This window comes from Pseudorca crassidens, chromosome 18 (assembly GCF_039906515.1).
Source record: "Pseudorca crassidens isolate mPseCra1 chromosome 18, mPseCra1.hap1, whole genome shotgun sequence".
Taxonomy (NCBI): Eukaryota; Metazoa; Chordata; class Mammalia; order Artiodactyla; family Delphinidae; genus Pseudorca; species Pseudorca crassidens.
Window position 1 is genome coordinate 27,037,998 of NC_090313.1, and position 15,210 is coordinate 27,053,207.

Below are 15,210 nucleotides of genomic sequence, written 5' to 3' on the forward strand. Positions count from 1 at the left end.
AAGTTACATACGTTAACACTTGGAAAATGAAAGTTATATGGCAATTGTACTATTTTTGCAATTTTTTCCTAAATTTAAAATGATTTCGAAATGAAAAGTTTAAAAAGTTTTAAATTAAATTTTGATACTTGCTTTGAAAATAAACAAATGAGTATCATAAATGAATGAATACCAATATACTAACATTATGCACTTATTAAATTTTTTTATCACAGAAAAATCCTCATTATATATAAATGCACCAGGTTTCAAACACAGTAAGTTCCCAAAGAATAATCAGTTTCACTATACTTGATTCTGAACTGCATAAAGGCAAATTCCTATCTTATCCTCATGCAATTCTCTTTGTTTAAACTATCAGCCATTGAGAAAAACATAAAGCTAAAAATTTATTAATTTTAAGACATTTCCACTAAATTATAAGCAATGAAATGACAAAATTATTTTTCTTATGAACAGAACAAATTCAATAAAATGTTCACAAATATTATGAGTTTCTTAAGGTGTAGTTATAATTCTTAGATGTCCCCCCTTTCTGGATTCACTTACAGTATGTGACCTCATCTAAAAACATAGCTTTACATGAACAGAATAAGTCATCAATGCATTGTTTTTCAGTGTGTAGTGCCCAGATAACCCCTCTAAGAACTGTCACTTTTATGACTCATCCATGGTAGGTACTTGAAAGAATTTACTGAATAAAGATGCTCAAGATCACTAATCGTTGGGGAAATGCAAATTAAATCACAAAGAGATACTACCACACAACTATTAGATTTCTAAATTTTTTTTTTTTCCTGTGGTACGCGGGCCTCTCACTGTTGTGGCCTCTGCCGTTGCAGAGCAAAGGCTCCGGACGCACAGGCTCAGCGGCAATGGCTCACGGGCCCAGCCGCTCCATGGCACGTACCCAGCCGCTCCGTGGCACATACCCGTGTCCCCTGCATCAGCAGGCGGACTCTCAACCACTGCGCCACCAGGGAAGCCCTAGATTTCTAAAATTTTTAAAACTGTTAATACTAAATGCTGACGAGGATCAGACCAATAGGAACTTTCATTCACTGCTGGTAGGAATGCAGAACAGAACTGAAAGACAGTTTGGCAATTTCTTACAAATCAGAATTCACGTTTCAAAACACCTTTCTAATTCTTTTTAAAGTTACGTACAAGTAACTTAATATCTTTTAAATTATGTTTCCCTCAAGTCTAAAATGGGAATAATGCCGGTGATTAATTATTACTATAGCATGCTGATGTGAAGATTCACACACAGTACAAAAGGCTAAACCTTAGAAAAGTTTTCTAAACAGAATCCATTACATTTTTAAGCATTAGAGTTCAAGGTCATTTCCACAGAACGTCAATTATCCAACGAACCAAACCTTAATTTCTAGCTTTTAACTAACATATAACTGACTTCTATTCCATTCTTTTAGAGACAAAATCTCTTAAAAGTATGCTCAGATACAAGCACATAAGGCAAACATAAGGCATTTTTCAGTGACACTTCAAGGGATTAGGAGAAGCAAAACATTATCAGGGGATACACACATTTCGTTCTTTACATTTTCTGAACATGGACAAGCAATTATCTCACCAAATTTACGCGTAAACCTTTTTTTAGGGTTACATGTGGTAAGAGACTGAATTGTAGACATTGAAAACAGAGAAGGAAAGAATTAAACTGACAGAAGGTTTTAACTGAAATATTCTTATTGATAATCACTGCAGTTTTATTTGCACAACTTGTATAACCTGAAATGCTTAAATTATAAACCACGCTAAAGAAAATCTATTTCCAGACCTTAGAAATAGACAATAGAACAGAACATAGACAATAGCTACTGGATAGTTTAGAGTTTGGAAAATATAGCAAGTTGCAATTTGTAGAACAGCCACTAGGTGGTAGTGACTACAAATAAATCTATGCTCATTAAAGCAAATAAACTGAAGTACTACTGGCCTACACCCTACCCAAAGAAATGTATCAGGAAATGAAGGTGAAAAATAATTTATAATCTTATTCTTATAATACTGGTGCAGTATTTGTAGAATAGGAAGCATAAAGATATAAACTGTAGAAACATAATTTAGTAAAAATGTAATAAAAGGCAGGTAATTTACATTAATATATTAAATGTAAATATTTATATTCATATTAATTAATGTAGCACCAGTGGCCAAAAATAAGGTCAACCGTATTTTTGTGCCTAGGTTACTGTGCATTTACAACACTGGTGTATCAGTGAAATGCTGTCAGATCTAAAAAATAAAGATTGATAAGAAGATAGCATGGTTAAGTGAAATATAGAAATGGAGAGATAATAACTAAGCTCTGAGTCAAATAATTAGATGGTGTCAAATAACATGTTTTTATTGCTAAGCAACAGGTATTTATACTAACTACAAATAACTACAATAAATTTAAATTCTTTCTTTTTCCAATAAAGATTTCTTAAAAGACATAACCATGAAAGGAATTAATGTTTATGCTACTCTTTTTGTAAAGAAAATATGTGGGAAGCCTGTTATTAATATAAAGGGTTACCAGGTTGAACTTAAACTAAGAAAAAAATTAAAGTTCACTAGACTAACAGTACAAAACAGAGTTATTTGTAGCCAAAGTGTTCATTTCCTTTTCATCATACTTAACATCATATCTAACTACAAATTATAACTAAAACCACAAGACATAAATATTGCATATACAGGGAGCTTCCCTGGTGGCGCAGTGGTTGAGAGTCCGCCTGCCGATGCAGGGGACACGGGTTCGTGCCCCGGTCCGGGAAGATCCTGCATGCCGTGAAGCGGCTGGGCCCGTGGGCCATGGCCGCTGGGCCTGTGCGTCCGGAGCCTGTGCTCCGCAACGGGAGAGGCCACAACGGTGAGAGGCCCATGTACAACATAAAAAAAAAAAAAAAATTGCATATACATTAGCTGATTGCCAACCTGAATATAATTTAGTAAATCTGAAGAGAAAAATGTAACTGCCTGCCCATCCACACACACATTTCTGAGCGGTTCAACTACTATTCTTCAGTAGATGAAATGAAATAAGGAAAGGAAGCAAGAAACCATTTGAAAATGGAGGAAAAGGTAAGGGAATTTTCAGACTCAAAAGTAACTCAACTTAGGAAGTATGTATTTTCTATTTTGTCTATTTTTTTTTTGTCTGTTATTAAAGTTGAATGTGGTACTTTACATAGGTAAAATATTCCTCAGTTCTAGCTTCAAAATTAACTCTACAGCTGAAATAAATTAAATCAGCATTCTATCAAAGAAGGTATGAAAGCGTGGTCATTTAACCAGGTTGAGGGCAGAAATTAACCCTACCATAATCTAATAAATGTACTTAGTTGAATACTGGGTTTCCAAAAATTATTTTATCAATTTAAACAGTTTGAGTGTCATAATATTATGTACTGAGTGTACTATGTGCCATTCCTGAGATAGGAACTGAAATAATGAAGACTCTAATGAAGTCTTTCCACAAGTAGCTTAAGTCTACTTTATAAAGTCAAATGTTAATTTAAGAATGTTGCAAAAAGTTAAAATTTTACGGTTTCTGGTCTTCTAATTACTCGCCATTCTGCACAAATAAGACAGAACTTCATACTCCTGTGTCTCAAATCACATTGTTCCAGTTCCCCAGAATATCTCCTTTTCCAACCGTCCTCCTGTTTAAAGACACTCAAGTGGAAGTCCTCTGCTCCAAAAGCAGAATTTATCATTTCGTTATACATGCTCCTATAGCCCCAAATGGACACGCAGCATTTCACATACAAAATCATATTTAGCTTTAAATATGCTTATATATATATCTTTACAGTCAGCATCTAGCATAATAACTGCAATACAAAGTTTCCTGATAAGCGTTTTAACAAATTCTAGGATTTGTATCATATGATCACAGCTAGTTAAATGTCAGGATCAATTTACATTTTAAACAAGGTAAGACACACACTGACAATATCTGCCTTCCCTCACTGTCTATGTTACTTTAAATACATACACAACCAATAAATGCAAACAAATAGTTTGGAAATAGTTTCAGTTTTCACTTACTGAAAAACGCCAGCATGAAAATCCCATCATTACCCACTCTGAGCTGGTCTGCGTCACTGAAGTCATCTCTTGTTGGACACTCTTCCTCTTGAATCTGTAAAACATAAACTATTAGAATAGCTCACTAAACTATTGATAATTACAACTTTATTATCTTAAGTATAAAGATAAAAATTTAAATAAAATCTAATGTCCTCAATGTATTGTATAGGCAAAATGAGATAATGAGTACAGTATCTGATACATAATAAGTACTCAAAAAACATTAGCAAGTATTAATTTTTCATGGGCACCCCTAAAAAGAGTAAACACAAAAAAAGATAAAAATTGAATAACATCGAATTAATGAAAATGACATCACAAAAGATTGATGTGACACTGCTGCATCAGTGTCAAATGGAAAGAGGATTTTTCATAATCAGTGGTGAACTCTAAATTGGTACAAACTCTATGGTTGGCAATTTGGCAATATTTATCAAAAATTAAAACGTACACATCCTCCGACACAGTAATTCCAGCTCATGAAATATACTTATAAGAAATGATGTATTACAGATAATTCACTACAGCAATGTTAATAAGAGCAAAAACTTAGACACAATCTAAATGCCCATCAATAGTGGGCAACTGTCAGGAGATAATTCTCTGTGAGTCTTTCATGTTTCTACATGTCTCCCAGGTAGAGGCATTGGCTACGTTTTTTCTGTATTATCTTTTCAAGGATGTTTATATAGTAGATGGCTTTGGGAGGGAGAAATAGTATCTCTCTCCAGAGCAGAGATGTAGGCATGCTTATTGGCCATTAGAAAATATTGGGTTACCCTGAACTCAGAGTTCCACACTGCGAGCAGAGGCATCGCTTGGCCCTCTCTGAGTTGCCCTGCAGGACCTGAGGCTCAGGAAACGGCCATGAGAAAATGCTAATACCCTGGCTACTACTACTGCTGTGAATAATAAAGCTCCTGTCTCTGACCCAGCAGTCCTGTGTCTTCTGTAAGCATCCACAAAACTGTGACAAGCTAATCAGTTACCTTGCAAGTAGGCTAAAATCTCAGACCGTTTATAATTCTTGAGATCAATGAAATAAATTATTGTATTTATAAATTATTGTATATCAAAAAGCAATGTAAAGATTTAAAAATAAATTACAATCTCCAAAATATATTAAGTAAAAATCATTTATATAGTACAATACTTTTGTGTACAAAAATAATATACAAACACATTACTGTAGTTGCTTATAAATGTCGAGAAACTTCTCTGGAAGCACGTACAAAGTCTGTTATCACTAATTGCCTCCAATATTCAACAAATATTGATAGAATACCCATTCTACATAAGACTTTGCTTCCTGGTACTTGGGATATATGAATGAATGTATGTAAAACAAAGATGCTTGCCTTTCTGAAGCCTATATCCCAGTGAGGGGAGCTGGACAATAAATAAAGACATAATAAATAAGTTACTTATACAAAAGGTATATAAATGCTCTGCAAAAAATAAAAAGTAAGGAAAGGATGTTTAGGGAAAAAAATGTAAGGAAAGGATGTTTAGAATGTTTAGTAAGGGCTACAGTTTTCAATATGGTGGTCGCATAAGCCTCATTAAGGTGACACTGAGCAAAGAATTAAAGGAGAGGTAAGAGAGCCATGCAGATATCTCATAGAGGAGTGTTTTAGGCAGAGGGATAAGCCAGTGCCAAGTTCCTAAGAGGGAATCAGACCTGGCATGTTACAAAAATAGTAAGGAGGCTAACATGGTTGAAACCACAGTGAATAAGAGAGAAAACAGGAAGAAATAAAGCCAGAGTCCACTAAAGGACCCTGGATTTTACTGAGTGAACTGGGAGGTCTTACAGAGTTTTGATCAAATGATTGACATGACCTGATTTACAAACTCACTATCTCCATGTTACATATACATAACCTCAGTTGGGTGTTAATTTTCAATTTTGTGGCTCAGAGAAGCTCAGTGCCTTGCCCAAATCACATAATTAGTTAGGTCAAGGCAGGCTTAAATCCAGGATACCAATGTTCTTTCCATGCGATCATGGTAGTCTCACTACAGATATTGCTTTTCTGAAAGAAAAAGACTTTCAGGGACTTCCCTGGTGGCGCAGCGGTTAAGAATCCGCCTGCCAATGCAGGGGACACGGGTTCGAGCCCTGGTCCAGGAAGATCCCACATGCCGCAGAGCAACTAAGCCCGTGCACCACAACTACTGAAGCCCCCCGCGCACCTAGAACCTGTGCTCCGCAGCAAGAGAAGCCATTGTAGTGAGAAGCCCGCGTACTCCAACGAAGAGCAGCCCCTGCTCGCTGCAACTAGAGAAAGCCTGCGCACAGCGATGAAGACCCAACGCAGGCAAAAATAAATAAATAATCATATTAAAAAAAAAAAAAAAAGACTTTCAAAACCATATTGCTCATTATTTAGGCAAAAAGATCCCTTCAACTCTGCAATCATATATCTTTATGGTCTTATGGTCAATTTAATAACTGGCAATGATCAAATACATATTAATGAATTTTTATATCATTTCAAGTTAATTCAAGAAATAAACATTAAAGCACAGTAGAAGGCCAAAAAAACACTGTCAATATGATGGCAAGAATATAAAATTTCATACTCTTTTTGAAACACCAGTCCAAGAGATTTTATCATAGGACATCACTTTTTTTTCTTTTTTTTAATTTATTTATTTCTATTTTTATTTTTGGCTGCATTGGGTCTTTGTTGCTGTGTGCGGGCTTTTCTCTAGTTGCGGCGAGCAGGGGCTACTCTTTGTTGTGGTGCGCAGGCTTCTCATTGCGGTGGCCAAAATTCCATTCAAAATCGAATGAGAAGGTCAAGGAATGCAGAAGGTAAATTTAAATAGGAGAGTGCCAAAAAATGATGACACAAATAAGTAGTAGTAAATACTAAAAACACTACAAGCACAAAGAATTACTTTTGATATTACTGAATATACATATCAATTAACACAAATAATATTCTCAGAAGGAAATGATAACATTGTCTTACTCTTTGAGATGTTTCTGCTGCTGCAGCTGCCATTGCAGCAGCTTTGGCCTTCTCAGCTTCATCATACGTAGGAAGAGAGGTAGCAACACTGTAAGGAGGTGGCACAGGATAAAACTCACTGTAAACTTCTGTATCTGAAGAAAAGGATTTTTAAAAAAGATAACCATTAAAACAAACTAATATTATGTTTATAGCCAGAACGTAATTTAATAAGGTACAGAACGCCACTAAAGACTATCACTATTTGTCGTCCTATGTTATAAGCTATATAACATATAAATTACTACTACAATGTATATATTATTTTAGTCCTATATTTATTATCAAGAGAAAGAACTGACAAATGTCATCTAACGGCTGATATACCAAACAAGAACATCAAGAATGAGACTCTGAAAATGTGGGCAACACAAAGGAGGTAAACTCACCTCACCATATATGAGCATCCTCTACGTTCCTACTGCTATGCTCAAAGACTTTATTTGCCCATAATCTCACAGACAAAAAGTAAAAATATCAGGAATAATGGTAACAAACACTGAAACAGCACTAGCCATTTACTATAACACTGCTAAATACATTAACCTTAGCAACTCTGAGGTTCAGTTAAGTGATTTGCCCAGTCTCACACAATCAAGAAGCGGCAGAAGCCAGGGATATCCTGACTCCAAATACTTTATTATTTATTTATTCTCATATTTACTTGATAATATATAAGACGTTAATTTTTCTACACAGGTCAATTTTAACAACTCCTAAGAAAACTCAGTATTTCTCTTTGCTAAAAGATTGATGATTTTTAACTCTTTTTTTACTCTTGTCCCTTCTCCCATTTTCCCCCCATCTACCTAGTTCTTTAGGTTTTCTTTTTTAGAAGAATTTCTCCCTCCCCAATTTTTAAGCTATTTTTGAAATATGATCTCCAGAAGTATATTGCAGTATTAAATATAGACTGCTAATTTTTTTAAAAAACTGCATCATTTATTGCCAACTTTGGTATAAGTAAAATCATACACACAGGTCAATCAATTGATTAGACTTACGCTAGAATCACCGACATAAAAAACAGGCAGATTCTAAAAGTAGTGCACACCACAACGTTTGACATCACCTCTGTGGTTTCCTCCATCATAACTACAGCATTTTTACGTCTTCCACATTGTTTACAATTTTACCTATCTTTATCAGATTTTCTTGCATTTTCCACATGAAAAAACACTGCACTCCAGCAATATTTTTCCTGTTGTGTTTTAATATACATAGGGTTTTTTTTGTACATAGGTTTTAAAATAAGTATTTTTAATGCTATCAATAAGAGCTAAGGATCTGAAGTTAGGCAATTTTCAATCTAATAACAGGAAGTGGTTAGTGGGAGTATAATACTGAATGTTATCCACCAAAAGTCACAAGAGTCATAAATTCTTAGAAAAGACTTATTATTAGGATGTAAAAACACCATATACCGTCAAGTAAATAGATTTCTTTAATTCTGAAGATGGGAGTAGAAGCAAAATTTAAGTAAAAACCATGATTATGAATTTAAACAATAACATTAAAACTATACATTTTTAAAACTGGAACAATGGCATATATATATATCCAAGGAGATGAGATCCTTACATTAAAAATAGATGTGTAAGTTTCTGAAAAATTTTAAGACCCAAGATAGAAAAAATATCTCCACCAATAACAGGTGAAAGTTGGGAAGGAGCACCTTTAATTTTCACTTGTTAATTTTCCTTACTTTTCTTCTACCCTTTGAGGCAGTGGTTGGTTCTCAACCACAGAATTTAAAGTCTGGGGAGCTCCAATCCCAGCTCCTCTTCTTAGAAGTTATGTGACCTCAAGCAAATCACTTAAGCACTGTGAAGTTCCACTTTCTCATCCATAAAACTGACCCAGCGAGGCTATTACTTGCTATTATGGGACGAAATAGAAGAGTATTCAAGAGGACTCTGTGAACTGTGCAACGCTATGCAAATGTCACCTTTTATAACTGACGTTGCTCAGATCTATAAAAGCAGCCATAAGGTGACCTACCGAAGAACATAATCTCCACAGAAAACGGGCACTGCCCATGCCTATAATATAACAGCACTGACTAAAAAGCTGAAGAAAAATAATATCAACAGTTTTCATTAAACAGAAACCCCAAATTCTAGAATTACTCAGTTCTTGTGCTCAATTATAGTCAGGAATGGCCTTTTAGCACAGGTGAAAAAATTAAAAAGACCAGAAATCACAGAGGAGACTGTGAGAATAACTGAACTTCTAGGTACCAGGCTCCACTTGTTTCACAGTTGAAATTTATCTAACCTTTAAAAATGTCATGCTACATTATCAAAACTATTCCAGATCACCGAAAAATGAGAAGCTTCTCAATTCACTTTATGTTGCTTCCATAATATTAATACCCAAACCAAAAAGACAGCACATAAAGTCATAGATCACACTAATAAAGCCACAAAAACTCTAAAAAAATATTAACAAATTTAAATCCAGGAGAGACTAGAACATGATGACAAAAAGAATTTATTCTAAGAATAAAGGGATGGATTAGCTTAAAGAAGAAATCTGTTAATAATACATTTCATTACAACAAAAATTGAAGGAGAAAAACCATGTAATTTTACAATAAGGTACCAAAAAGATGACTCCCAGGTTTCTGGCCTGTTGGAGCCATTTATTGAAATGGGGCAGACTGTCAAAGGAGAAGCTCTAGAGGGTGGTAGAGGGAAGAGGCTGTATACAGTTGTGGTGGTGATACTCTTTGAAACTCTTCCCATGAAGAGATGGAGACTAATTCCTCAATAATCTTGAATAGAGCCTAAGTGACTCACTTCTAACAGCTTGAATGTGACAGATGTGACACTGTGACTTTTGAGGCAATGTCACAGATTCCATTTGGCTTTCTCTCAGAATGCTTGTTCTTAGAAGCCAGCCTCCATTCAGTGAAGAGCCCAGGCCACAACAAGAGGTCACATATAGTTGTTCTGGCCAACAGCCTCAGCTGAGGCCCTAGCATCAGCCAGCAAACGTGTGAGTAAGGAAGCCTGCAATTACCTCCAGTCCCAGAGTCACCATCAGACAACAATCACATGAGACCCTAGCAGAGAACTTCATAAAGAAGCCCAATTCCCCCCAAACCATGAGAATTAACAAGCATAAATGATTGTTATTTTACTCCATTAGGTTTGAGGTAGTCTGTTAAACAGCAATAGCAACAGTAGCCACAACAAAGGGATTGCAATTTCACTCTCAGCATCTTCCATCATAGAATGATTAACTTAGCATTACTGGGAAAATACAAATTGTGACCAGAGAAATAGATGAGGGTAGTTCTTCAGAATGACCTGCAAGGATGAGATCAAGCAGTAGCAAGCAGTAATCACATCAAGGATGAGTAGCAAGCAGTAATCACTGCCTTGTATCCAGGAAATATTACCATGAGTGGGGGGGACATTATGTGTATGCTTCACCTCCATTCACATGTACTTACCACATTCTCACATTCATCATCAATAATACCTTGTTTACGACTATATAAGTAAACACACACACATGGGTATGTTTATATATTCATGTGTGTATGCATTATATGTGTGCATGAATATATATGTATATATGGTTATTTCTTCCAAAAGTTATATGGCTAATCCACTGGGAAGGGATTCTAGTAAGCATAAGAAAGTTTAACAAGCTACACTTTTAAATTAATTTTTAAAACAATGAGACAGGTAATCTATGAAATATTTTATAAACTACCTTTAGAAAAACTTTTTTTAAAATAATCATAAAACCGAAGAAGCCCATTAACAGACTTGATAATTACACAAAACCATACTGGTAAAAACAAAACAAAAAATCGAGCTATTAAAAACATTACTAGGGCTTCCCTGGTGGTACAGTGGTTGAGAGTCCGCCCCGATGCAGGGCACATGGGTTCGTGCCCCGGTCCGGGAGGATCCCACATGCCGCGGAGCGGCTGGGCCCGTGAGCCGTGGCCGCTGGGCCTGCGCGTCCGAAAGCTGTGCTCTGCAACGGGAGAGGCCACAGCAGTGGGAGGCCCGCGTACCACAAAAAAAACAAAAAACATTACTAGTTGTTTCACACTAAAAACAACAATACCTGAAGTTGTAGGTACTTCCACAGTAATACTGCTATAAGGTGGAGGAGAAGAGTCAGTCTCAAGTCCAGATGCTGAAGGAGCAGCCTGCACATTTTGTGGTGTTGGGTTTGAAGTTGACGGCTGCTCTACAGCAGATGATTCTGAATTATCCTCTTCATTGTGAAGCTAAGAGAACAAAGGAAAATGAAAACATTAATGTGAATCAACTTAAAAAAAAATTTTTACAGATCATTTCAGGCAAAGAATCATTTTTTAGCTAAAAACAAGGTAAAATAGCATTTAAAAAGATGAACAAAATTTTTAAGAGACATAATCAGTCAATAAGAAGTTTAGAATTTTTATAGTTTCTTTACAATAAGGATGAAGTTCAAATTGTTAGGATTTATAGAGGAAAAAAGTCATGATTACAAATAGATTCAAGTTCTCTCAATCCTACAATAAATATTGTCTACCACGCATCAGTCACTGTGTACTGCAAAGAAAACTTCTAATACAACCACAATACCATATCTATTACACTAGTATCTAAAATAACTAGAAATGTAAAATGAATTAATGAAATAGAATAACAATATATATACATTCCAAAAACGTGGAATACTCTGAGGAGGTTTTCCCAAGTACCAAAAGAATTACTAATAAAGCAAAATAAGTCAGTGTGCACATAAAATTCTGAAAAACGTCATTACAACAAATTTATTGAAAGTTCAAGAAATGCTAGATACTATATTGAGATCTTTATCACTTAACTCATTCAATCCTCACAACAAACCTGTAAGATAGAGACTATTAGACTGTTATCCCCATTTGGCAGATTAAAAGAAAAAAAACCAAACCAAAACCACCCTGGACGTGTAGAGACTTAGAGTAACTTGCCAAACATCACAACAGCTAGGAAGGGTAAAGCCACGAATCACACCCAAGCAGTGTGGCTGCACACCTCTTACTTCATTTATAAGGAAGGAAGGAAGGAAGGAAGGAAGGAAGGAAGGAAGGAAGGAAGGAAGGAAGGAAGGAAGGAAGGGAGGGAGGGAGGGAGGGAGGGAGGGAGGGAAAGAAATTTTGTCACAGAGCAAATCTGTGTGTTGTGATACAATGCATTTTTGGATTTTAGAAAGAATAGGCGAATTATTACTCCACTTTCTAGGAGCTTCGATAAACTTAGTTTCTCTGTACCTCAGTGTCTCCATATGTAAGTTCTGAATGCAACCAAAATCCTCACAGAATTGTAAAATAATATTTGAAAATCATCCAGCATAATGCCTAACACAGAGAAGGCATTTAACAAATACTAGTTCCACCCTTCTTCCCTTTTATTTAATATACTTTATTTTATAAACTCAAAAGCAGAAATTATGTGGTACTCTGTCAGTCCAATAAGTAGTCACTCACTTGCCTCTAAAGAATTTTTTTAAATATGCCAAGTAAAACAGGAGGTCAATTTACTTCACTGCTGTCTGCATGTGTCTTGGTAAGCGATTACACTAGCAAAACACTTTTGGGAGTTCATAAAGGTATTATAACTTTTAACAAAACAGTATAAACAAACCTAAAATCATCTCAAGTTTAAGAAGACAACTTTTTCCATAACACTATGGACAAAAAATGTTGCCTGCCATTCCAGTAAACAATGAATGTTGCCCACCATCAAATCATCAGCCACTGCAGCCAACCCCACACAGTGCACCCTGAGGGGAGCTCAGGATGGAGAGAAACAGGATACTGGCCCTAGATAGTTAAGAAGCATATCTAAAGAACAATTTCAATAAGCCCAGACTCTTGCATCTCCGCATACACAGAAAAGCCCTGAAATCATTAACTTAAGATGTCTGTTTCGTGTGATCAGCGGTAATCTTCTCATGCCCTACTCTCCCCCACCACCCCAGCAAGAACTCCAGTGCACCCCGGCTCCTCGCCGTCCTCTGTGCAACAGCACCTCAGAGCTATCTGAGAGGCTGTCTCTGGGGCTATAATCCTCAGTACGGTCCTCAAATAAAACATAACTCGCAATTTTTAGGTTATGTGTTTTTCTTCAGTCAACAGCACCAAAGTTGATACAATAGCATCCACTCACAGAAACTGAATTCTAAGGTCAAATAAGCATAAAGTCAACTCTGTATGAGCTTTTACATTTATTTACTTGCAGCACTTTTCCAAGTAGGCACTAAATGAGCACCCTCTTGAATAGCAACACTCTGCCCTGGTGTCATAAAGCATCTTCTGTTTCCCATTACAAGGCACCCAGGAGAATTCCCAATGTAGTCATCTTTGACAACACTTTTAAGAGCAAAAATGTCAGATGAACAAGTTAAGGCAAATAAAGTACAGATCAATACTTAGCATATACTTAGTAATTTAGAATATATTAGTATATTTAGTATATATAGTAATTAATATTACTAAACAAATAATAATGAAGGTGTCAAAAAAGAGGAAGCCACTTTTCCATATCTACTATTAATACTGCAAATGTAGATGAAATGTACTAAAGAGAAAATCCTACATGACAAACAACTCTCCTCTAGTTCCTCACAGGAAACACCTCCTACCACATCAAATATACAAATACGCTCCCCAGAATGACCAACTCTCTGCTTAAACCTGTCAAAATATATTCAAATAACTACAATAAAAAGAATAACTACAGATACTTTTACATATGATCTCAGAAGTAAAGCTTTGGAACTTATAAAACACACCAATTTATTTCAACTGCCTTACCTAATACCTCCAGTTTTATTTTTACAAAATTATAATATAGGGGACTTCTCTGACAGCCCAGTGGTTAAGACTCCGCACTCCCAATGCAGGAGTACAGGTTCGATCCCTGATCGGGGAACTAAGATCCAGGCATGCCACACAGCACAGCCAAAAAAAAAACCCATATATATATATATTACAGTGAACAGTTGCTCTGTGTTAACCGTAAAACCCAATAACTCAGTCAACAATCTCTACCCACTGTAGCATAGAACTTCCAATTTACTTTAAATGCAACACTGTATTTTGATATCTTTGGTGTCTCCATAAATTAACCTACTGTGTGATGAGACAAAATTACTTTTAAGGAAGGACAAGAAAAATTTTAACATAAAAATTTTTCTGCCATTTGAGGCACTACCCCCTCCCCTTTAGTGTGCATTGTACGTCTGCACTATACATTAACTAGATCCCCTTAGAAGACGCAGGAATGCCTCCTCACTCAAAAAAATTAATTTCCATCTGGTGCCAGCAAGGTAACTCCTTAGGAGATAACATTCCTTTCTCAATTCTGTAAAGAGCCACAATGACCCCACTACTCACCTTGTTGCACTATGTAAACTGCCAATATGTTACTTTGTCTCAAAAACTTAAATAACTAACTGTGCTTTGACCTCTAACCAGCAGAACAGCCCTAGGAGCTCTCTGAAAGACTGTCTCCCGGTTTATAATCCTTAGACTGGCTCGAATAAAAATTTCCATTTTGGGCTTTCCTGGTGGTGCAGTGGTTGAGAGTCCACCTGCCGATGCAGGGGAAAAGAATTTCCATTTTCTTAGATTGACTATTGTTTAATTTTTTCGACATTTGATTGCCTTTTACCTAAGTTCTTACAAGGGTTCAAATTAAGTTACATGTTTATCAAATTAGACAATGCCAATTTGTAGAAATTTTTCCTTAATCATGCTGCTATGTTGTTAAATGGTTCTATTTTACATTCTATAACAATTACCTAAACAGCAAGAAAAAAGGGTGGGGGAGGAGTGGGGTGGGACCTACATATATTCAGTAATGAACCAGGCTCTGTGTTCCATCCACACATCACCTCAAAAGTTATCTTCCCAGGGAATTCCCTGGCGGTTTCACTGCAGAGGGAGCAGGGTTCGGTCCCTGGTTGGGGAACTAGGATCCCGCAAGCCAAAAAAAAAAAAAAAAAAAAAAGTTATCCTCCCAGCTTGTCCTATTTATGAGCCTCCTGGAAAAAAATGTGGGCAATAGCACGTGAAAATTAAAAT

At 36.0% G+C, this 15,210-nt stretch overlaps 1 protein-coding gene across 1 annotated transcript in view; it reads right to left on the bottom strand.

Annotated features, from left to right (window-relative positions):
* Positions 1-15,210, bottom strand: part of NDFIP2 (Nedd4 family interacting protein 2) — a 65,066-nt gene that overhangs the window by 17,720 nt on the left and 32,136 nt on the right. Inside the window, 3 exon segments of the mRNA XM_067713094.1 lie at positions 4,066-4,159; positions 7,089-7,222; positions 11,217-11,382. Coding sequence (XP_067569195.1) covers positions 4,066-4,159; positions 7,089-7,222; positions 11,217-11,382 — 394 coding nt within the window.